Genomic DNA, 25894 nt, shown 5'->3' on the forward strand with positions numbered 1-25894 from the left:
TTCATTCATTCGTCCATCCGTCTGTTCGTCCATTCATCCATCATTTTAAACCTGGTCCCTCAGTACGGTCCATCAGACTCTCAGATTCTCTTCTTCTCTCTTCCTCTCCCCAGTGTCCCGGTCCCAGGTTTCCTCCCAGCGCCAGGAGGTTCTGATGGAGAACGTGACTCGAACGTCGGACCACGCTGGCGTCCTCCAGCAGACGCTGGGCGAGGCGTCCACGCAGGCCGACCTGCTAGAAAACATCTGGAAGCTGGAAAGCATCTTCCAGAACCACAGCAGCTGGCTGCAGCGGCTGGAGATCCTCATTAAGGTGAGAGAGAGCAGCAACGCCTCACCTGGCGCCGATCCGACGTTCCCACCTGTTAGAGACGATCTGAGGAAACGGGTAGAGAACCGACAGGAGAGAGAGGCTGATCTCTCCCTCCTCCCTCCCTCCTCCAGAGTCTGGAGGTCGATCTGAGGAGCATCCAGGCGAACTCTCTGCAGTCAGAAGGTTACCTGGTCCAGCTGGACGACCGTCTGTCCTCCTTCAGCAGCTCGGCTGGCAGGAACCTGACCGTCCTGAGCGTAGAGGTGGCCCGGACCTCCAGGTGGCTCCGCGACCACGACGTCCTGCTGAGGTTCGCATCCCAGAGTCTGATGACTAAAACGTCAAACAGGGACAAATCTTAACCATTTGGTTGTGTTTCAGGGACGCTTCGGGACATTTGAATGGACTCAGAGAGAAACTAGACGAAGTCAACTGGACTGTTGGAGCTGTAAATCACACCTTCACCAACGACATCAGCATTCATCACCTTAAAATTAAAGACCTGCAGGTTGGAGATTAAAAAGCAGCACAATAATTTTTGAAACCTGCAAAAACACAAAATCTTACCAAGTATTTTTGGTCTAGTTTTTAAACTAACTTAAAAGTAACTTTTCAGCAAGATATAGAAGCTTGTTTTAAGTCAGTAGTTCTTTAAAATTTATGAAAAAAGTACTAGTTCCATTGGCAGATGAGTCAAACTCGAGGCCCGGGGGCCAAATCTGGCCTGCTGTAGCTTTTCACGTGGCCGTTTAAACTCCAGATTACATCAGAAACTCCTTCCAGTTTTTCACAAATCTGGAAAATTCACACAAAATCAACAAATCTCCACATTTTTATCTGATTTTACTGCAAATTTTCTCAAAATTGGTCAAAAACATTGAGTTTAAGTGACTGCAGCCTCAGTCTTGCTTGTGGTTAAATTGTACTCTGTAATTTATATGGCAAGCAATTAAAAGTCACTCTTAACATCATACATAAGCATAAATAGAAAATTTCCTTACAAACATTTCAAATTGGCCCCACAAAATCTGTAATTTTGATTGCAAGAAAACAATCACAAAATCTCGGAGGAACAGCTATTTATCGATATTTTAACTTTTTAATTGATTTTATCAATATAGGCTATGTATTTTGGCACAACCGGCCCTTTAAGAGCATTTAGATTTTTGATATGGCCCAAAATGAAAATGAGTTTGACAGCCCTGTTTTGTAACATGTGAAAAATATATTGATATAAATTAAATAATCCGCCAGTGGAACTAGAACTGGGTTGCTAGGTAACGGGCTGGTTTGGCTGGTGTTGCTAGGTGACGGGCTGGGCTTGGCTGGCGTTGCTAGGTAACGGTGCCAGTGGAACTGGAACTTATTCATCAGTATTAAGGATTTATTGACTTAAAACAAGTTTCTATATCTTCCTGAAAATTATTTGGAAGTTAGTTTTGTCATATTTTCAGTGCACTAATATATTTGCTACTATATGTTTTTTTTATGGACCGTAATTGTGTCTAAATAAATAGGATTATTAATTAAATTAATAAGTTTGTGATTTTGCAGTGAAACTGCTGCATAAAAGCCTTGTAGGTCTATAACAATCTGCATCATGTTTCTCAGATACAGATCCACAACATCACAGACGACACCAGCAGTTTGTGGGTGACGCACATCCACACGGAGACGCAGCTGAGGAACGAGATGGAGATCCTGAACTCGATCACCGAGGATCTGCGGCTGAAGGACTGGGAGCACTCCATGACCCTGAAGAACCTTACCACTCTGGAGGGTGAGCAAAGATCTGATTATGTCCAGAGTTTAAGATGACAAACCTGAATTTGTCTTAACGTCACAATACAACTTACATTTAAAGGTGACCTATTATACTTCTCTGAAGAGGTAATAATAGATACTAAACATGTTCTCATTACATTTTTTTTGCACAAAATTATTTTTAGATAATGAGATTTCAGAGAGATCCTTTCAGAATAAAATATTTTAGGGCCTCTTGTCACTTTAAATCTAAATCATCTTCTGCTGGCCACCCCCCAAACTCAGTGTTTACTCACACATGAAAATAGTTGCAAACAGAATCGAAATTATGCAATCCTACATATTTGAAAAGCAGAACAACCAACAAGAATACAGCAAGTAGTTTCTAAATAGTAAAGTCAATAAACATACACCTGTCTGTTGCAGCAGCCATTGAACAGTGCATAAAGAGGTAAAACCAGCTGACTAAATGTGCTGGAGCTCTGCTTGGGTTGCTAGGTAACGGGATCTGGCTTGTGTGGGGTTGCTAGGTAACAGCAGTGTCCGTCAAATTTGACTTAACAATTGGGAAGTTTTTATAACGGCTCATTTTCCAGACACCACAAAACATTATCTTATTGCCAAAAAACAACAGAGTGGTTTTTTTTAGCACATCGGCTTTTTTAGATGCATTTGAGACCCAAATTAGTCACAAGTACAAAAACGTACAAAATGTGATTTTTTTACAATAGCTTCCCATAAAGTCTGCTTTTACCTTGAAACTTTGGTTACTTCTAAGCATCTAGGAATGGGTTATCTAAGTAAATCTAAATTAGCTTTACTAGCACTGTAAAGACGGAAATATCATATCATCGGTGCTGCTGTAGGTTGTTCTCTCAGCTCTTCAGTCATGTGACTCAGGATTTTTTCTCACGACTTTTCATTTTGTTTTTGGCATTAAACATGTAAAAATCTAGGGTGATGTTTCATCTTGTTAATCTAATGTTGGATTAGTATAAATTAAAGATCTGAAGGAAAGCAAACAACTCTTACTTTGATCAGACACATGAAGTTTGACATTATTAGAGGGGTTTGTTTTATTTTTATGGAGCACCATAGAAACTGGAGTTTTAGTCCTATAAAAGGAACCTGTTTATGACATAACAGTATTATAATACATATGATCTACAACAGCTGTAGAGATATTAAAAACATGCAACATTAGGTACTCTCCCCACTGGTTTTATTGCAGTATTTTGGTGGAGTCAAAGAAGAAGTTATTACATATCTGGTGAGTTTCTGTGGTGTTTGGAGCAATATTTTGCTAAAAGACCCAATAAAAGACATAGGACAGTTTTGGAGCATTGGAGCCTCTTCTACATCCATGCTTCCTTCTATTATGAATGAATAAGAGGACGGCGGCATTTGGGAGCAACTGTTGTCAACACAAACCATCTTCTGCCATGAATTGCACAAAGACTTACAAGCTACGCTCAGATACAGGCGGTGCAGCAAATGACATCTATTTTATCCCCAGAATGTTTCTTGGTAAAACAGTAAACAGTTTAAAATGTTCTGGCCAAATTAGCAACAGTTAGCAAAACGCAACAGCTAAAAAAACTGTAGCGTAACTGTGCAGACACATATACAAAATAAAAATTTACTGTTATTACTCAGTGAATATTACCGTGATTGAATTTAGCACTTTAGCATTAGCTTCCTTCCTAAACGCCATCTTTAAATAGCACTTTAACACTAGTGTCCTCCCTAACTAACATCTTTAAATAGCGCTTTAGCATTAGCTTCCTTCCTAAACGCCATCTTTAAATAGCACTTTAACACTAGTGTCCTCCCTAACTAACATCTTTAAATAGCGCTTTAGTATTAGCTTCCTTCCTAAATACCATGTTTAAATAGTGTTTAGCATTCGCTTCCTTCCTAAATAGCATGTTTAAATAGCGCTTTAGTATTAGCTTCCTTCCTAAATGCCATGTTTAAATAGCACTTTAGCACTAGTGTCCTCCCTAACTACCATGTTTAAATAGTGTTTAGCATTCGCTTCCTTCCTAAATAGCATGTTTAAATAGCGCTTTAGTAGTAACAGAGCTTATTTTTATTATTAGCACTTCAGGGTTAGCACATTATTTTTCAGTTAGCTGTGCCCACTAGCTGTGCCCACCCCTGCTAGCTATGCTACAACATGCAACATTTAGGCTTCCTTCTAATATTACTAATGAATAAGAGGATGGAGGTATTTGGGAGCAACTGTCGTCAACACAAACCCTCTCCTGTCATGAAGTGTTCAAAGATTTACTCGCTAGTTTTAGACACAGGGTCATTCTAAGATATTCCAGACTTTTATCCTACAAAATCAGCTGAGTAAGTCACATCTGTGTTCCCTTATGGAGACCCCTCTGGAAATGATTGTGAAAAAACTCAGGGGCTGCGTTGCATGTGTTGAGAACTGCGTATGACTTAACTGTTTAATGAATTTGGATGCATTGAGTCTCCTCTCTGATTAATAGGAATCTAAAACGCCTGAAGCATTTGCTTTGTGCTGCTGTTTAATGTAACTTTTACAAAGTCAGACGTCCGTATAACATCAGAACATGAGAGTTTCTTAATGAATCACCACCTCTGCGCACCTCTCAGCCATGTTTGGAGTATGACTGACTGCAAGCGACTCTAGCGTGCAACTTCATTTTACATTTTGGGATTTCAACCCTGCAGTATTAAGCAACGCTCTGTGTTCCTCCTCCAACCTCTGCAGACCTGATTACTCCAGATGCAATGCATTTCTCATTACCAGCGTAACAAATTACTTCTCAGGCTTGTTAAAATCAAAAGGTATGCCATGATGTAATGTTGGCAGAGGACACAGCACGAAGAACTGATAGCAAACCAAATGGGACCCCTGAAGTTTGGGTCCGCGCGTCATGTGGGTCCTCAGCCTGCAAATAATTGAGGCTTAAATTTAGAGCTTTACCCAGAATGAAAACTCAAATCAGCCCTGTCATCAGTTTTAGCTCTGTGGCCACATTCATTGGTAATCAGCTTTGCGTCACCTTTGCCAAGAAGAGTTTCACATCTCCATCCATGTTTACCCGCCGTTCTTTTTTCTCTTGCCACGGCTGCTTTTGGTTCGGTCTCTTCTTTATTTTTAATTAGGCTGCTTAGCTCTATTTTCATTCTGACTCACTAAGTGCCACACATGTTATGTGTTAATCTAATGACAAAAATCTGAAAGGTTTCCTATCGACCTCTTTGTTACGATAACCACGGATCTCTCATGAGTTAATTCCCAGTAACTTGACCTTGCAGAGGACAGAACCATCACAGGATTTTCAACACATTCTCAGCTTCTCTTGTAAATGTTCTGTTTTTACCCCATCTGATCAGGAAATCTTCTTCCACATGTTTCCTGTTTCAGCAGCAAATTACAAGCAGAATGGAGTACTTTTACTAAGACAATGCTGCTCTTTCTTTCATAAAATCTGGGTTTGTGGAGAAGTGGAAACTCTGCAGCTCCTCCAGAGTCACAGTGATGTTCTACTGTCAGTGTAGATGCTCAGTTTTTGCAGAGAGATTCAAACAGCAACTTTATTCTTAATTTGTTGGACTCTGAAGGCTTTTAGTTGCTTTGATTTTTGTTTAAGAGAATCAGAGCAAAGGGAGCCAAAAAAAAAAAAAAGTTATGATTTGGTTTGGTGAAAATATTTCAAGCTCTTGTAACGTCATCTATCTGTTTTTCAACTCTACTTGACATTGTTTGGTTTAAGACATTGAACTTTATGGATAAACTTTACAAAATGCAAAAAAAAGTTTAAGTAATATTAGTACTTTTGCATTTCAGTTCATTTCAAAAATATGTTGATAATCCCAGAGGAAAGTTAAATGTTATGCAATTTTCTTCAAAAAGTTGTTGAAGATCCTGATGGCTGTGATAGGAATGATCTCCTGTAGCAGTCAGTGCTACAGCGAATCTGAAGAAGCCTCTGACTGAAGACTCTCTGGTATTAGGAACATTCTCAGGGTTATCCATAAATTTCCTGATTTTATGAAGATTTTTGCTACATATTATAACTTTAGAGCTGCATGAATTGGATGACCGTAGTTGATTCAGCAGATTTAATCTTTTTTACTCGGCATCGACTCCAGTTGAACATCATTTTTGTTGAAGTTCCAGCTTTGTTTCTATGTTTTCTCCTCCTCATTCTGATTTCATGTTGGCCTGTGTTTCTGCGGCCTTCATCCCGTCCTCAGGAACCTGTTCATGCTACATGCTTACAGTTGGCAGCTCCAGGAACCTGCAGCTTACGGGTCTGCAGGATGATGACCAACTGCACAAAAACAAGCCCTGAATTTCTCGGTATTCCCATAAGCTGTGCTGTGGTTGTTTAAACATGTGGTTTTAATTGTGGCCAGACTTTTCTTCCTTGTTCTCTCGTTATTTGGCTTCTTTCCTCCCTGAATCTCCTAACAAACGTTTGGACTGGATCTGCAGGCCGGTGTCGGATCCAGTTTGACTTTCATTTAGCAGCGACGTTTCTGTGTGTGCTGCTATAACTATAAATAAATGCAACGATCTCTAGAGTTTCATGATATAATTTAAATTATAATCAGCACCAAATAAAGGTCTAGTCCTCAGGGTTTCCTTTTTGTAAAACAAAACATCTGTAATGTAATGGGAAAATGCCTTTTCTGTTATCTGTTTCATTTTATCTGGCAACATTTCCACGCTTGTTTTGGGGATTTTTTATTGAACTGTAAGGATTGTGTTCTTTCCTGAGTTATACATTTAGTTCTTTTCTGCTTACTTATTTTAGGACATGTTGCTATCAAGCTAATTTCTTCATGAATTATAATACATTTGCATTGTTTTGATCAAATAAATTAAATTAAATTAAGTATCTTTGAGTCAAAAAGCATGATGCTGCCATCACCATGCTTCACTCTTGGTGTTAATGATGTGTAGTTTTTATTTATTAATTTATTTTATTATGGATGAAAAGTTGAGCTAATCAGACCAAATCACATTTTCTGCTTGATTTGGTGAAACTTCAGGTTCGTTTTTGCTCATTTTATCTCATCTCTATAGACCTGTTTAATCCATCTATGGATTAAATTATTTTTTAATAATTTGTTATACCTTTTATAATTTGTTATAGTTTTCCTTATTTTGTATTTGCACTGATTGTATTCATTGGCGATATTTGTGTAATTAAGTCATTTTGACTTCATTTTGTTCAACCTTTTGTTTATTTTTAGCAACGAGAAGTTACTCATTGTCCAGATAAAAAGTTGTATTTTATCTAATTCTGTAGAAAACATTTACAGAAATGTTAACTAATGTGCATTATCACATTAGTTAACAAATAAATTATTAAATTATAAGTTAAAGTACTATTATCACTGTCTTAACTAAGAGTCTGCAACTTTTAAAATCTAAAGTCTTTTTTTTAATTCAGTTCAGTAAAATAAAACAAATTTAGACCCTCACATGTTACATAAGCTTCCCACTTTCCTTCTTCTCCTTTTATCAGTAACTTTTCAGCCAGTTTTAAATAAATAATTCCTTAATATTGGTGAAAAGGTTCTTGTTCTATTGGTAAGTGAAATAATCTGCCGATGGAACGTGAACCTTTTCATCAATACATCTTGATGAAAAGTTACTTATAAGTTAGTTTGGTCTTATATAAAGTGTACAAAGATATTTGGACTAGAAAATACACAAAAGTTCTTGGTAAGATTAAGTTTTTTGCAGTGCTGATGTTCTCTGTCAGCCACACATTAAATAATTAACTGTGTTGGTAAAGTTTTTCCTTTTTTTGCAGGACCCCCAGGCCCGAAGGGAGAAAAGGGAGACGTTGGACAAACGGGCCATCCTGGCGTTCCTGGGATCTCTGGCCTGCAAGGTGGGTGAAGCTAACGGACCATCAGGTGTGGAAGCTGCCAACAAGCTGCAGGTTTAAATCAGGGCTACACTTTGATCAAACATTGACTGAAGTCTGAAAGAGGTCTGGATGAAGGTTCAGCTTTGAAATCAGGTCTGTTGCTTGGTGGGAAGTCCCCAATGCAAAAACAACGTTAACTGCACTTGGACCAGTTACATGGTGGCAGAACAACCCAGAGAAATTGACTTTCCCTTTAAAAAAGAATGCATACAAATAATCTTCTTTGTATAGTCAGGATGGTTGGAAAAATGTGTGTAACACATCTACTGGCTAAATAGTTTTGAGTCATTTTAATTAGCTGCCCTGTAAACATTCATTGTAAACAACAGATTTGGGAGTTATGAGCATATGGGGAAAATAAAGATTTGTTTTTGAGTTGCAGGACTGGTGGAAGTTTAAAGACCAGAGATTAGTTTCTCATCTGGTTTTTCTGCCTTTACATTCAGACACTTTTCTTATATAGAAAGTGGACCCACTAAATAGTCACCTACATATTAAGAAAACAACATTCCAGACTTTGGGTGGGGATTTATTTTCAGACAAGGCCAGTGGGATGGATAATCCATCTTCCTCTCTTTATTAAAACACAGCATAAATCTTCATGTACGAGAAATCTCCAGCTCAGAGCCATGTTACTTTTTTTCTCCTTTTGTAAGAGACCACATGTGTATATATATATATATAAACAACAACTGTATGAACCCAGATGTTCTGGAGCTCCCTCTTGCTTGGCACCTTTTGAATTATCAAGCCTGCTGTCATCTTCCATCCAAAAAACTCTCCAAACATTTCCAAGTAACACGGCCTGTTTCGTTTTTTCAGGGATTCCTCATCAGCTGCCTGGCTTTCAGGAATCAACAGCAAAAAGAAAAATGTTTCTAGTTTTTAGTTGAAATAAAAACAGGACAAATCAGAAACATAAATTCTCACCAAGAGCGCAAATATTTTAATACACTTGAAGTAAGACAAAACTAACTTAAAAGCAACTTTTCAGAAAGATACAGGAGCTTGTTTTAAGTCAGTAATTCCTTAATGTTGATTAAAAAAAAGTTCTAGTTCCACTGGCGCCGTTACCTAGCAACGCCAGCCCAGCCCGTCGCCTAGCAACCTGGTTCTAGTTCCATCGGCCCCTATATCAAAATATCTTCTTATATATAATCTGCCAGTGGAACTAGAACTTTTTCTTCCATATTGAGGGATTATTTACTTAAAACAAGCTCTTATTTCTTGCTGTAACGTTGCGTGGCAGCCGGTCTGGTCTTGTCTCAAGTGTTCTGATGAATTTCCAATACAAACTAGACCAAAATTATTTGATAAGATTTTATGTTTATGCAGTGACAAAGTGGAACAAGATGGTTTTTTTAATAGATTAAAATTTATAAAGGAAAACATCTCTAATTTATGGTAAAATACCAGAAATCTACCACAGCTGCTGGTATTTTAAATTACAGACTTTTTTTTTTTTACAAACTAGAACAAAAATACTTGATAAGGTTTTGTGTTTTTGCAAAGTGAGAAGCATCTATTTTTCTGTAAAACCAGTAAAATACCACAACTCTCAATGTTTATAATTGTTGTTTTTAGTGGAAAAGAGAGAGCTCAATAAAAAGTTAGCTCAAAATATATGTATATTTAGGTTGTTTTGAAGAAACTGAAATCAGAACAGTCACAATTTGAAATAGTATGTGGTCCACAATTAATCAAAAGCCTAGTTTAACATCTGTTGCTGTTTTACAAGAGTAAAAGCCTCCTGATGGTCTGGATTTTTGGAGTAAAACCAGATCTGGAAACCTTGTAAAACGCGACAGACATGCAACCCCAATCATCTTTTGAAGGAAACTTTGATCCACAGGGTTGTTTGTCGCTTATCCCGACCAGACATGATGCTGCAGGCCAACCTTATCTTAACAAAATACCTTCAAGATCATCTGATTACATAAAGCCTACAGCCTATGCAAAGCAGCTGCATATTAAGTTTCGGCATGTTTAAAAATTCAGTCATTATATTTGACATGTTTGGCTCCTTTAACTGCTTTAACCTCTGCTGTTTTTGAAAAACCTATCTGGATGAAACAACAAAGTGTTTTATTTATATCTGTGTTTTGTTTGTTTTGTGGCTGAGAAACGTATGAATACATTGCAGCATAACACGAAAGCTGCTGCTGCTGACGCAAAAAGAAAAACCTGGCGGATGCATCAGACATCAGTCCAGTGATGAATACGAACATTGGAGCTGCATAAAGCTTCACAATTTAAATGATCCGTGTTTTGTCAACAAACATAAGTTGTTCTTGCAGCTGTTTGTTCTCATCAGAAACATCGTTTGTTTATCCCTGAGGTCAAAAGCATTTTTTACCTCCTACTGCTTTTAGTTTAACTCAATCTTTGGTGGTTTGCAATAATCGTTTACTGTAAAATCGGCTGTGTACTGTTACATTTCCAATCAAAAATAGCTATGAAGAATAAATAAAAGCAAGGGGACAAAAACAAGGCTGACTTTTTTCACCAAAATGTTTCCACTGATGATGGCTAACGTTCTTTGAGCTATGCTTCTATAACTCCAAATTGACATATTGATTCTAAATTAATCTATTTTATTTATTAATTTTGTCTATTTTTTTTGGAATTGCTGGCAATTTAAGTTGATAAAATGCTAGCTGCGCTAAACCTGAAGCACTAATCATAAGCATTAGCTATGCTAACAATAAAGTACCACAACAACACCGTATTTAGCAGAAACTAATGCTAAAGCGCTAAATGTGCTAATGCTAAATTATACCTGCCCTTAAAAAACTGCAACCCTCAAGCACCAACTGAAATTTGATTTTATAATTTACATGTTTGTTAACGTCCTTGGATATTGTCTTTATGTTTACATCCTGTCCGTGTTTTATTTTGTTTCTTTGTTTTCTGTTTGAAATAAACCTCAACCCAAATATCAAACTTTATTCAACTGAAAGTTAACAAAACAGCCAAGTAAATTAGCCCTTCAGATTTTATCTGGAAAATGTTATTTATGGGAAGCTAAGTATGCTAAGCATTTTCAAAGTTAGCAAAAATGCTAAAGTGCTAAATGAAAAATTAGCTTTGCTATTAGCACTGCTGCTAGCATAGGCTCATGCTGCCTCTGTCCTCAGTTGTTCAGTTTCCCAGTCCCTGCTGAAGCACGTAAAGGGCATGATGCTGCCACCATCGTGTGTCACCATGAGCGATGCTGTGATGTAGAGCGTTAGCTTTACATCAGACATAGAAATGCTCATTTACAAGTCGACTATTTTCTGATTAGGAGACTTCAAAAGAATTATTTAAGGGTTTCAGAGTTTAAAAATGCACATTTGTAAAAAGTTTCAAAATTCACACATTATACTTTAACCTGGGTTGGAATATTTCATAAAATCCCAATAAAACACATGGATTTTGTTTGTGAGATGTTGAAACAAGAAAAAGCCAAAAGTGTATTTATTTTTTATTCCAATGTAAAAGCCTGGTGTTAGTGTATGTTTAGCTTTTCATAACAGTGTTTGGATAAACTGAGGACTTATTTTAATGAGAAATTGATATCTGAATTTCCAAACTATTTCCAAATGTTTCCTTTGGAAATATGTCCATCTGAAATTCACATGCATGATATTTGGCGAGTGTTTCTTTCCAGAATGGTCCCATTACAATTCGATCCAATACATTCAAGTCCGGGTTCAAACCCAAATATTTACAGTGCAGATCAGTGCAACTACAGTCCAATAAGTTGGAAAAAGTATGGATATCTATTGAAGCCAGTATATTGCTCATTGTTACCTTGCACAGGATGAGTCAACATGGGCAGCCATTTTCCTCCACCAGCAAACAAAAACATGCATGCTTACAATATGAAATAAAACGTCGATGTTTTGCTTTGTTGACCTAAAATGCATTCCTGTTAAGAAAGGAGTTTCCTGTCAAAGCACAGTAAGGTAATAAGTCTTGTGCAGGAAGTTGGAGGGAAGCGCGTTGACCTTAGAGTCGTTGTTTTCAGCTTTGCAGGCTGTTTCCCTTCCAACGATGTCGGATGACAATTTGTTTATATATCACACCAGACACACTTATGTTCCTCCATTTGAAGCCAACGAGTCTTTCATCACATCCAGCCTCTCTCCTCTTGCTAAGCGATCCAGTTGGACCGACCTGCAGAGCACTAAGAACACTTCTGCTCTGGATCCAAACTGTGATTGATAGCATTTTCTTAGCGGGTTGTTGAATCGCGTTGAGTTACATGACATCATCCATCATTGGTTTATTGTGCCTTTCTGGCTCTAACGCTTTTAGCCCAATTATTTCACTCACATTTAGAGCAGGCACCACTGCACAGTCGGCACAAATCAGGCACAGTGACATTTGAAAATGATTGTGTTGACTTCAGAGCCGCAATCAATAAGTCATTAACTAACTTAGAGATATTTGCTTACAAAAAACATTCTTAGTTTGTGCTGCAGTTTTGAAAGGAACAATGGGAGAGAAATTGGTGTTTTGGCGTAGGTCAAAGAAAACTTTACCATTGTTTTCAAACCCAAATTTTCCATATAAACAATAGAAGATGGGGGGGGAAGCTTGAAAACATGTCCTGTTGGCCTCAGTTTCTATCATTTTCCACAGAGGTTTCAGGAAATTGGAAATCAGTGCTTCACAGTATTAGTTTTTTATATAGCATTCTTCAAATTGTAGTGCTAGATTTAGTTTTTTACATGTTTTCCACTTAATTGGCTTTGTCCAAAAAACTGACTGCACCTTTAAATGGGACTTTTTATACAAAATTCACATTTTGCACATTATTCTACTTGAATTTGGATCTCAAGTGTTTCTAAAAACAACCCAAGTACTTAATAAAACAGCCAGGCATTTTATGGCAATAAGTTAATGTTTTATGGCTTCTGGAACGAGCTGTTTCAAAAACCTTCTGAATGTAACGACATTGTACCGTTACCTAGCAACCCCATGCAAGCCCAGCCCAGTTACCTGGCAACCCAAGCAGAACCCCAGAATAGTTGGTCAGCTGGTTTTCCTGCTGTATGTGCTGTACAATGGCTGCTGGAAGAGAAAAATGTTTTGTTGTCTTTGGATGACTTACCATCCAGAAACAACTTTCTGCATTATTGTTGGTTGTGTAGGATGCTCTACTAATGCTTTTCAAAGATGTGCCGTTGCATAATTGTGCATTTGTTTGCAGCCACTTTCACATGCGAGTGTGAAAATGACCAATTTTGTCTTCTTCAACAAAAACTGTTAGGCACAGAGCATTTTTCTTTGAACAGCTGTTTTCGTTTACTTTTAATTTCCTGGTAAGTCGAGCTGTTAACCTCCAGTGACTTTTGACTCAAATTAAGACTATGGGACTTTAATTATTGCATCAAACTTGATTAATGGAAGAAGTGTTTTGTGAAGAAAGTTCTCATTTTCATTGCTGGGAATCAACTAAAAGATTTTCTAGACTAAATTAAATGATAAAAACTACCCTAAAAGTTAGGAACTTATCAAAACAAACAAAAAAAACCCTTACACTTATATTGCAAGCTTAACGTATTTAGTGCTTCCTAACTTTGGCCAATGTTGCAAATAGTTTGGACACCCTGGTATAGAGCTATCGTAACATGTTCAAGGAAGCATAGTAGGTCACGTTTAAATCATAATATGTGTTCACAGCTTTGTGTTTGTTTGTTCTTGCTGCAGGATTTGCAGGAGAGAAGGGAATGCAAGGCCCCCGCGGCGTGCAAGGACCTCCTGGGGCCGATGGTCCACGGGGAGAGAAGGGCGAACGCGGACCAGTTGGGCCTAAAGGTACAACAATCTAATCTCTACAGAGAGGCGTTGGTCTTATTGTTCTAGTCGGGCAATGCAGTGCATAAAATCACTTCAGATTTGACCTTTCACCCACTTTTTACTGCAATTACTGCATTTATAACCCACGCAGCTTGCATCCTTTAAGCCGGGGTTTCCCAAATGTTTCCATGCTGTGGCCCCCTGCAGAGCTTTAGCTTCTAGCCAGGGATCCACTTTGTAAAACCACAGAAAATGCTTCAAAATGTGCAAAGAAACATTGAATTTTACCATTTTTTCTCACTTTTATTCACAATTCAATTACATTTATTTAGCATAAGTGCTAACCTCTGATTTTAGTTGGTGGAAAACTTTATTAGGTAATATATTATGACTTTATTAGTATGATGTTACATATATGACCAGATGAAATTTTCCACTGCAATATTTTTATGTTAATCCCATTAATCTTTACTTAATCTCCACAGTTTAGGTTTTTGTGGTCACAAAGATGAGCGTAACAAATAAGGTTTTCCTGAATTTCTCCTCTGTGGGACAATAAGATGAGATTAAAGAGTAAAATCACTTTGTTGTTCCCCATATTGAGCCCGTTGCCATGGAAACGATAAGGAAAGTCAGATGATATCCAGTCTGTTTGGTAGAAAGAGAGAGATGACGAAAACAAACAAGCATGCAACTCGAAATTATTGACCTCATTATAAATTACAATCCAATTAACTGATTTATTGATTATTGCTAAACACTTGCACACGTTTTCCTTCCACTCAACTTTATAGTAATGTGCTTTCTGACTCTCTGTTGGGCGTCTATTAAGTACGCTGGTCATTTTATTGATTATTTTACTTTTTAATTAGTCTTGAGTAAAATTAAAATTTTCTCAAGCTGAATTGTATCTGTAAGCTGTCAAATTTCAAATTTAACAAAAGTTGTTATATAATCAGTTCCACTTTTAGAATTGAATTAGTGACATAAATAAATCTGCTAATCTTTTTTATTGAGATATTGGGTTGAGCTCGTGTAACGTGGTCAGAGAGAGCAAACAAACGAACCATTAATGCCTTCAAACTGAACCCAAAACTACATTTACAGAATAAATTGACATTTTTAAAACCCATGAACTTAATTTCAGATCTGAGAGTATCACTGTATTTTACTGAGCGTCAACCAAGGGAGAGAAATACCAGAAGAATCCACTGGCAGCCCGGATGAACCAGCTTTTCACCAGCAATTAAACTCAGCACGTATGTGGTTTGTGGCTCGCCAAGGCTGAGAAGGAAATCTTAAAACCTTGCAAACCAATTTGTGTTCAAAATCCAAACTTTAATTCATGCCAAGCCAACCTTGGAAACATTTAACTTTATTTTGTACTTAAAGGAAGCTTTTTGAGTGTAAAAACCACTTTATAGTGCAAGTGAGACTTAAGTTTTATACTTGTTTATATTAAATTTGTTACTGTGTTTTTAAGATTGTATGTGGATAACATTACATGTTGTAAACTTGCCTGACTACTTTATGGCTTATTTTTCCTCCATAGCTACAGGAGCTACTTTAGATTTCATTTTAACAACCTCACAAAAAAATATCTTCTTTCTCTATGTTTCACAACTCACACTTGAAATTTGGAAACATGTTCGTCTTTTGAATCTTTTCAGGCTTTCCTCCAAAAGACATTCAAGACCCAGTCCTCAAATGGCTTCGTGAAGTAAAATAAAACTTTATAGGGATTTAGCAGAAACTAAAAAATGTTAACACTTCTGCAGTTCCCAGCAGGTGCAACTGATTTCTGCTCAGTATTGGAAACTGTAATTATTTCAACATCCACATCATTGTTGCTCCACCGCAGCAGCTGTCCCTGCTGATCTGATTGCTGTTCAGCTGTCTCATAATTACTCAAATGTTGCAGTGAAAGTTTCCCTGGATTTAAAACGATTCTTGTTTGGGAGCTTTTCATTCCAATAAAAACATAAACAATGAATAATCTTAAATTTCCTGTTTTGTTCAGATTAATATTTTATTTTCCGACATTAGGTGTTTATATTCATCACAGACAGAGTCGGTCCAAAAACACAGACAGTGTGAACTGCAATTCAAGAAATGTTCATTGTTATATAAATAAAGTTGGGAATTATACTTCCTTGAAGATGAAAGTTTTATAAACTTATTGCAGCCGGTTCATCTATTGCTGCTTATTTTCTTTTGTGATAAACTTATGCATGTTTATTAGTCCAGGCTGACTCATATTCAGGTTGTATTTTTAGATTCAAAGCACTCATTGTCTGGACTCCATAGTTTTTCTGCACATTTATCCAACTTTTAATGATCTAATCTAGAACTTGACAATAGAAAAGCATTCCTTCTACACCTTATCTGTCTTGTTTTTGTCTTTTTTGGCTTCGTCAAATCTGCAGAGCCCAAAACCTGCAGAGATTACCCGAAATCCAGCATCGCCTGCTGAGCTGTTCAAATAAAAACAAAGTTCCCAAAAGTCGGAGTCATAGTCGTAGTGTTTGTGTTTTTTTAGTGTTTGTGTGTTCAGCCAACAGCTGCTGGAAATCACTGCTGGTTTAGTTGAAATGTCCAATGTTCAGTCCCACAGTTCACCAAGATCTCTTTAAAAAAAACTTTTTGTTCCTGTCACTTAGTTATGGTCCAACAATGAGAACAACTCTCAACGCCAACGTTATTTTTTTTAATTTGGGCATTTAAAGCTGCTTCTATTGGATAAAATTGATATGTTTTTCTGTATGTGGACTCTGGTCATTAACTGGATTGACCTCAGTCCAGGTCCGGACCAGATGGACTATTAGACCTTTGTCAACTACAAGATTTTACTGGGCTGATTCTGTTTTACCCAAACAGTTTTATATCTTTTTAATTTTATCTTTACACTTATTCCTGACATTGCAAATTTGAGTCGCAGCAACTTTTTATTGCAAGATGTCTTCCATTAGCACACCGCTGCATATGCCCACCAAAAATTCAGCTACCGCAAACAGACATAGCATGGTTTGGAAAACTGCGACGTCTTAATCTAAATTAATAATGACTCTAATGGATGACACAAATTATAATCCAGAATTAAAAACTTCTGGCGCATTTCCTGCTTAGCTTTTACATTTTGGCCTGGATCCTGCAACGCTGGCCGACTTCCATTCCTTCATTTGTATTTCTGCTGCAGAAGCAAAGCAGACATCTGGAAGTTCGTATTCTCCCCAACACATTTGGCGAACATTGGTTCAAACTTCTTTGAAGATGTGCTCAGAAAAAAAGGAACAAGATATCCTCCTCTAATGACACCGTTTTTGTATCAATAAAGGAAGTTTTACATCTAATGTTTCTAACCAATGAGCAACAAGCAGGAAATGAGACGTCTCAGATTTATTAGATAATAAAAAATTTAAAAAAAGTCTTTTCAATCACAATTATAAGATTAATTGGGCCAAAAAACATTCAGGGCGACAAAAAAAAGGAAAAGAAAGTCAACAGAGGAAGCCAAAACTCATGCAAACTGGGAGATGGCTAAATCATATTTAGGGAATTAAATAAAGTTTTGTTTGGGAAATCTTTGGCTGTTTTATTCCAAACAGCAGCTGTTTCACCTGGAACAGCTTACACATTTCACAGTGAAAGACTTTAATCACAAAGGCAAATGTTTGTGAGCCATCACACACATAGACAGCAAATTTCACCAGCAGATATCTCTCCTGTCCTTAATGTGACCCTTCAAAATAAAAGGAAATGTCCGATTGTTGCAAATCATAACCACATGTTGCAGTCATTAACCCAGGATTATTAAAGAAAACATGCAAAGACTCGCTTCAGAATAGCTCTTTGGATTTAAATCATTTGAATGAATAAATAATTTCATTGAATATTACAACAAAATATCAAGATCGTTCTGATTTCTTAACTTAAACAGTAAAAATTAATCAGTTTGGAAGACGTAGAGGATGATCGGGTGACCATAAAATAAGTAAGAAATAATCAGGAAGTTGTTGCTAGCAACGCCAGCCAGGCTTAGCCAGTCACCTAGCAACAGAGTTCTACTTCCACTAGAGCCGTTACCTAGCAACACCAGCCAGGCCCAGCCCGTCACCTATCAACCAAATTCTAGTAAATAATAACAATCCACTGGCAGATTATTTCATTTAATACATATCTGCCAATGGAATAAGTAATTTTTATCATTATTAAGGAATTATTGACTTAAAAGTAACTGGTTAGTTTTGTCTTATTTTAAGTATGTGAAGATTCAGGCCTGATCATTTGTTTTTGGCTGCTGAAGATCGTTCCTCTTCGGGTCCTAAGATAATAACTTCAGTTTTAGCCATTAAATAAATCCCTCATGTTAAAACGTTGTCTGAACATTTCAAATACCGTTTTAAAAGCTGCAGCAACATGTTAATTTCAAACGTCTTTCAGGGCCGCTGAAATCCAGACCGACTTGGTGTCTCTTAAATCCGGTCGCTGTCTGTATTTTGTGGCTCAGCAGTAGCTTATGGTGTGTTTGTGTTTTCCCTGCTGTATATTTTAGTTGTTAAGGATGTGGTGAAATGCATCCAGCCCTGACAGCTCTGCGCGTCACAGGCAGGGTGTGTCCGCCTGGCCGGACCAAACACCGGCTGTAAAACATGGCTGGTGGGCCTGAGGGCCACCTCTGCTGACACCTAACCGCCGCGCTGCGATTTAAAAGAAAATCAATTTAAAGTTGGGAAAGATTCCCAGTTTCTGCTAATCCCCGTATATTTTGATGGCAGGAACAGCCTTGTGGTTTTGAGCCTCGCTGCGGAGAGCTAGCAGCAAGTTGTTGCCATTTTGGCAAAGGATTTTATTTTTAAATAAAAACAAATGAGAAATGAGTTGCCTCCAAGCTGTTGATTGCAGTGACATTTGTGGGTAAATGCGTCATATATTTACAACAACCAAAATGAAGGGTATTTTTCCTCCTTTGATTTGGTGGCTTTACACTTTTTAAGCTATAGATCAACATTTTTGCCCCAATATTACATTATAATTCTCTTCTGGTTTCTGTTTTTCTGGTAAAGCTCTCTGAAGGCAGATTAAACACATTCGTAGCCCTCTAATTTCTACGTTTCACGCCTGTTTTCTCAATTACAGGGCTGCTTATTTAAAATGGTTCTGGTAAAAACATCCCAAAGAGCTGAAAGGAGAGAAAAAGGGTTTGAAATCAAGAAAATATTGTAGAAAAAGAACCTTTAAAGATTGAACTAATATGTCTGTCTTCTCTGTTTAATGTGGTCTAATTATCACTGTATAGCAAATTTTGCGGCTTTTTCAGCTGATAAACAGTTTCTGTGATGCTCAAAAATTGTTGCCTCTTCTGTATTATTTGGTCTTTGTTGCTTTGTCTTTGTAATATGTTGTGTTTTCTCTGTTTTAATCTTTCTCCGCATGTCATTTTAAAGTTATTTACAGATTTTTCTGGTGATTGTTTGCAGGTGACAGAGGAGACAGAGGCTTCAGAGGGGATAAAGGTGATCGAGGCGACAGAGGAGAACGAACAGGTGAGAACTGGCTGGTTTTCTAAAACGACTCCAATGTATTTAAATTTAATTTAATCATGTGGCAACAATTCAAAACAGATCAAGATAAGATCCAATTCCAAACCCAGTTTAAATCTATTCAGGCTAAACTAGTAAACTTTAAACATACATTCAGATCAAACCCAAATTAGAATAAAATTAATTTGATTTTGACTCCATATTTATATTCGTATATTTATGTGTTGTATAAATATTAGTGTTAAACGACATATATTTCTGAGCACATTTATTAAATTATACTTTATTTTAATATGAAGCCATCTTTGAGCAAATAGGCTCAGTTGAAATTATTTCTTGCTTATTTTTCTTATAATTTAAGAAATTCTGGTGTTTTGGACGGAGATATCAATTGACCTCTGAAGTACTTTTATGAATCTAAATGTTGCATCAAATCCACTTTTGTTTCATCAGAAATGAAGTGCTTAATTGTTAATCATATTATTCCAGAATCAGTGAAGCAGTTTTATTCCTTTATCTGAGAGTCGCCTCTGTTTCAGTGACGAATGATTGGTGAGGATCTCCAGCAGCTGTTTGGGCTCTAATGCATCCAGATGTTCGGCCAGTTAAACAGAGGTTGTTGCTTTAATCTTCCAGAACGTTTACATCGCCTCTGTAATGACAAGTCTCCCTCTGCGGTTTCGTTATTTCGCCCACTGGGCAGTAATGGACTCTCCAGTGTTTGGATGCATTAAGAAAAGCTGCTGCAGACTCACTAAATCATGCAAGTTTGAAGATCAAGGAGAATAATAAAATTGACTCCGCTCTGGGATATTTTATTATGTTAAAATTTTTGCTTATTGCTGTTGCAAAGAAAAGCTACTTCAAAGTCTGTTGTAGGTTATATTTGCTTCTAAATTGGAAGGTTGTGAGTTTATGTGTTATGTGGACGTTTTCGTCTAATTTACTCAGTTTCAGACAGAATGTAAACAGCAGAACCCTCAAATAGCCGGTTATATGCTGCATAACTGCTGAAGTGGTTTAGGTTTTTCTCTTATGGATGGTTGCTTCACTTTCCAGCAGGTTTCATTAAACATGCTTTGATACTTTAATACTAAAATGTAAATGGGTGTTTTGGTTTTAATTTATGTTTATATCACTTCTGAGTGCTTCATTTTGTTTGAAAGATCTTGCCATATTTATTCATTTCTCCATTCATTATTGCTTGAAAGGTCTTGCCATATCGGTTTATTAATATCTGTTTTATTTTATTCCTTGTGTTTTGTTAGTTTGTCCACTTATATTTTAAGCTGTGTACGGCTGAACTACCTGTAGTTCTACAGCAATGCATTCTGGGTACAAGATAAGTTATTGTGTTTCATAAGTGAAGAAAGTCAGGAGAGGAAATGGATCTGTCTTGACCTACTTCAAAATAAAAGCATGAATATAAACTACTTGAAAGATTTAACCAAAAAACTTTAACTTGAACTTTATTCAACTGAAAATTTATTAAACAAACAATCAAAATAGATCTTTAAAATTTATCCAGAAAATGTATTTAAGGGAAGCTAAGTTCGCTCAACATTTTAAAAGTTAGCAAATGTGCTAAACGAGCAATTAGCTCCACTCTTAGCGAATTAGCAGAAATGTGCCCACCATCCCGCTAGGATAAAAATCCAACTTTCAATATGAGATTTGTTTAATGGAGTAAAAATCCTTTGTCACAAGATTCTTGAAGCGTTTGGTTGTTAGTTTATGTTTTTTCTTTTTCCGTTACAGACTTGCACAAAACTTTGTTGATATTATGCAAATGTAAAAAAAAAACAACAAAAAAACAAACAGTTTTTCAAATTGCAGTTTTTCCATTAAGTAAGAAACAGGATTTAATAAGTTTCTTCATATGATAAGTCATTAAAAACATCATCCTACCACTTCCTGTCTTTTCCACCAGTAGAACCATACAGGTGTTGATCACGTGACTCGTGATGTTAAAAACGTTTTTTCAAATTCCTGTACAAATCCTGAAAAACATCCTCATCCTAGCGCAAAAACTTTTTCACTTTTTTTTTTTTTCCAAAAATTGCTGTTTCCTTGAAAGTGAACGAATTACACAAAATTCACATTTTGTGCATTTTTGTTCTTCCATTTTGTTCTCAGCTGCTTCTACAAACACCCAGCCATTTTTCTAGCAAAAAGTTCATATTTTTTGGTTAAAAACCTACCAATGATTGAGTCACTCTGCGTCGTCGCCTAGCAACCCCGGCCTAGCCCAGCCCGTTACCTAGCAACCCAAGTGGAGAGAACATGCTTCTGCCTGATACTTTAAACGTCTGCTTCTTTGACAAACGCGGGTACAGAAAGACCCAAGTTTATCTCGTAACCTTCTACAGTGAGAAGGATGTTAAATATGGCAGATTAAAAAAAAGATCTTGTCGGAGTCACCAAGTTTCCATAGCAACCATTCTGTTTTTCTTTTCAGTACTCAATTTAAAGGAAATTATGATGGACTGTGTGTGTTAATGGATAAAATTTGAGAACTATCAAGTATGTGCAGATGCCATAAATCAACTCCTCTCTGGACGTAGCCGAGGCTCAGCTTTTTTCCCTCTCTTCCTTCAGATATTTCCTCCTTCATTACATCATCGCAGCTGTTCTGCATGTCCTGCATGTGTCGTGGGGCGGCGCTCGCATCAGAAGGTCTTGATCTTTAAGCCACATAAACCGTCAGAGATCAGTTCTCTCCTCACATCATTAACAAGACGCGCATGTTTGAGGTTTCACCAAAAGAAAAATGGTCCGAGTCTGCATGCGGTAGGCAGTGAGAAATATCAAGTGACGACGTCGTGTGTTTTTCTGTCACGACTCTCATATGGGAGACTTATTATTAGATTTTTCAGTTGGATCTTTTTACACTTCAAAGTTTGAATTTTACCTGAGAAAGTGCCTGAGTTCATTCATTCAGCCTGTTTCACAGAACATTATGTCACTGAGAGGATCAAATAATGACGAGCTGCTGAAAACCTCAGTCCCTCAAACCAGGATTTTTAAAAATCTCCATCTCAGATTTCTGAGTTTTAGATTCTCCACGAACTCCTTCTTTCACTGTGGCTGTTTTTATTGTTTGTACGTCTTTTTCACCATAAAAATGTGTTGGTTTGTGGGTATTTGGAATCAGTTTTTAAATAAAATTATTTCTTAACTTTGCAGACAATCAATAAGTAGGAAAAAGAAGCTAAAAGTTTTTATGTTGTTTTTCAATCTGTCTCAAGAAGCTATTTTACCTTTCCATTTAATCACAGAAAGTTTTTTAGAAAAGTAAAACTATGTTTTTACTAATAACTGTGTTCTCTTATAATACTAGAAAGCACTTTTCATAAAATTTGGAGAAATGCTGCAATATCCTCATTATTCTACATATTTTCCAGTCATTCCTTCTCTCTGTCCTAAAGCTTCACCTGCCTGATTTCTTCTCTTTTTATAAATAATTAGATTTTTTTTATTTATGCTTCAAACAAATCACACTCTTTTTCAGTTGAATTATCCAGAATAATGTAAAAAAGTTTTGATTTGTGATCTACCAGAGCCTCACTTTGTACATTACAGAGACCTGATCTGTATAGTTTTGTGAACTATTGTATATAAATTCAATTTCTGCAGTTTACATTAGACTCTAAGACGTCTAATGTGAAGCTTTTAAACGTGTTTTTAAAACAATTTCTGCACAAATGTTTGAAGAGGAGGAAGTGGTACTTCTTAAAGCTGCAGATTGCTAACCTTGTTATTGTTTGTTACTCAACCATGGAAATAAAGCTCTGCTTCATATTAAGTTCTTAAATATTGGCTTAAGGAGTCGGTAAACACATGGTAATCGTTTCATGATGTACGAATCTCCCTGAAATTTCCCAGAGGCTGATTGGATTACTTTAAAAGAGACACGTAGGAGCGCGTTTGAATCGCAGAATAAAGTTAACAAACATTAGAAACAGAGACTGAAGCCCAATATTTCTTCTTGAAAGGATTTACTCCCCCTGTGAGGAACAAAACACTCATTTTTGCTTTGCATTTTGAGCTTCAAACTTGGTGATTTTTTCCTTGACAGCTGACATTTCACAGAAGAGTCTGGCAGATTGATAACTGATCTCAGCGGTTTCATGTTATGACGAGTGGATTTAATGTTTAATCAACTGTTTGAACAGCGGAGAAGTATTTACATTTACAGTTGTTGGAGAAAATGTTCTTCTGGCAGTAGTTTTACGACAATCTTTTTACTTTTACTTGAGTATTATTTTCATAACATCAAGCAAATAAAGTAATCAGATATTTTTTGTGTACTTATTTTTATGTTATTTATCCTATTTCCAAAGTTTAAAAAGGATTTTGCAATTTTGCAAGTTTGCTGTATTAAATAAAAGTTGTCTAGTTTTCAAATTCTTGTAGGCTTGCTTTAACAAATTTAATCTCAGTTTTAAAAGGAGGATTTGAGTTACTTTCTTTAAAAATAAAAAAAAACACTTGCTACATTTAGCCGAATTTAATGAATAAAAAAAAAAGCTTATTTACATCAGCTTTTCAGTCAAAGTGTCTGGATAAACGTGATTCTACTTACTGTAAAAGTTTGGTTGTAAAAAGATGAATACTTTGTGTCGTACTCAACATTATGTACAAAATATTTTTATCCTGATTAAAAATATAAAGTTCATTCAACCGCCGTTGGGGGGGGCACAAAACAATCAGACTAAGGGCCACAAACGGCCCGCGCGCCGCACTTTGGACACCATTGGTGTGGCATACAGTATATTTGCATTACCAACTGTAAGTATTAGTTTCATAGATTTCTTAAGGTTTGGAAAAGTGCTGTCTGGATCTATTAAGTAATCTTATTCATTTGTATTAATTTTAAAAAATTGTATTCTTTTAAATATCATAATTTAGACATAATGTTGCTTTTTTGTCTGTCTGATAACATTATTTTTAAATATTAAATCAGGCATTTTAACTGTTGCTTGACTAATTACTTGAACGACTACTTTTTACTCTTACTTGAGTAAAAATATGTTAAAGTATTGCTGCTCCTACTTTAATACAGTTTTCGTCTGTTGTTGGCAGCAGGTCGTGTTCAAACTGAATCTCTCAGTAAAACTAATACATTTCACTTTAGAGTTATCCCAAAGTGATGTTTTAAAGCGGAAAAGTTGTCAAATGTCGCATTAAAAGCAGCCTCAGCGCCACAAACGGAAAGACGATTCACTGAAGATGAAACTTTAAAGGAACTCTGAATAAAACACGACTTTATGAGCAGATGGAGGTAGTTAGCTGTTCTCCTGAAGCCGTTTAGTCCCGTCCAGCCCAAACTCCTGCAGCATGCCAGATAAACATTAGTAATATGCGATTCCTGCATGCTCTGGCATTATCCTGGTTCTGCTCGCTGCAGCTCGCCGGGCCTCTGGGGCTTAAAGCACTCTGGACGACCATCAGCACTTGGAGCGCGCTCAGCAAGCCTTTCCTGAGCAAAAACATTTTTTACATCCCATGAAATCCCTCGTTATTCAGACGAAGTTGTGAAGCTTGTTGTGTCTAAATTAGTGTTTTATGGCGAAGTTTTATTTGGGCTTCGAGGTGAACATGCGTGCTGTTGGTCTGCAGATTTTATATATTTTTTTCTTGGTATAATTGCTTTCAGAAGTATTTATTTTTTAAGATTAAATCTCCTACGTCTGTTTTCCATCATGGCTACAGTAAATGTTATGACCAACTGGTTTTATGTTCATTCTGCCGTGGTTTTTTGAATGCTTTGCTGATGTATGTATTCTCGTGCTCTGTTATGATGGCCAGGTTATGATTTTCCTCCTGATTTCAGCATATTTTGATGTTATTTTATTCTCCTGGGGCATGTTGTTGCAAGTTTAACAGAAGAAAGATTTGATATTCTTAAATATCACAATATAGTGGATTGTGCAGAGAATAGGTTTAAATATTTCACAAAAAGAAGCTGCTTGGAAATATTGACATGTATTTTCTATTGTATTTTAAATTCCTACTATGTACTTGGATTTCTCTGATGTTTTCACACCTGATAGTCCAGTCCATTTGGTTTTATTGGGGACTTAAATTGAAACATTTGTTACATTTTCAGCTGCTGCAGTTTGCTTTCACTCTGCACTATCAAACGAGCCAAACTAATTAAAAAATCTGTTCCCCTCCTTGCCTGTGGGGGCGCTACACCAAGAACTACTGAAGAAACAGAGACATTTCTTCACAAAATGTAAACAAAGATGGAGTAGCATCAGATTTAAACAGTTGTAAGATTCATTTCCACGAGTCATTTCTCCCGCTAACACTGGGCTAGCATGTTTGTTTTGGTAGTATTTACCCAGAATGCCATGCAGAACAGTCCACTTCCTTCTTTTGAAGCAGTCTCCAATCCGCTTGGTATTTATTCAAACTGCACCAGAGTTCACTTCAACCGAACCGAGACCGAGGATTTTAGGCTGATCGGAGTTCGATTTCTGCGACTGACTCCGCCTATTTTTAGTTCCTTTTTAGAGATGTAATGACGGATTTAATTTCTGCTCATA

The 25894-nt window shown here is 36.8% G+C and overlaps 1 protein-coding gene across 2 annotated transcripts in view; it reads left to right on the top strand.

The window, feature by feature from the left end:
- Positions 1–25894, top strand: part of scara5 (scavenger receptor class A, member 5 (putative)) — a 72721-nt gene that overhangs the window by 41624 nt on the left and 5203 nt on the right. For both annotated transcript variants that reach the window (XM_007572676.2, XM_007572752.2), the window contains exons 4-10: positions 114–313; positions 445–623; positions 695–821; positions 1925–2093; positions 7891–7971; positions 13711–13818; positions 19278–19343. In XM_007572676.2, coding sequence (XP_007572738.1) covers positions 114–313; positions 445–623; positions 695–821; positions 1925–2093; positions 7891–7971; positions 13711–13818; positions 19278–19343 — 930 coding nt within the window. The remainder of the gene's footprint in view (positions 1–113; positions 314–444; positions 624–694; positions 822–1924; positions 2094–7890; positions 7972–13710; positions 13819–19277; positions 19344–25894) is intronic.

Source organism: Poecilia formosa, unplaced genomic scaffold (genome assembly GCF_000485575.1).
Source record: "Poecilia formosa unplaced genomic scaffold, Poecilia_formosa-5.1.2 Scaffold1, whole genome shotgun sequence".
NCBI classification, from domain to species: domain Eukaryota; kingdom Metazoa; phylum Chordata; class Actinopteri; order Cyprinodontiformes; family Poeciliidae; genus Poecilia; species Poecilia formosa.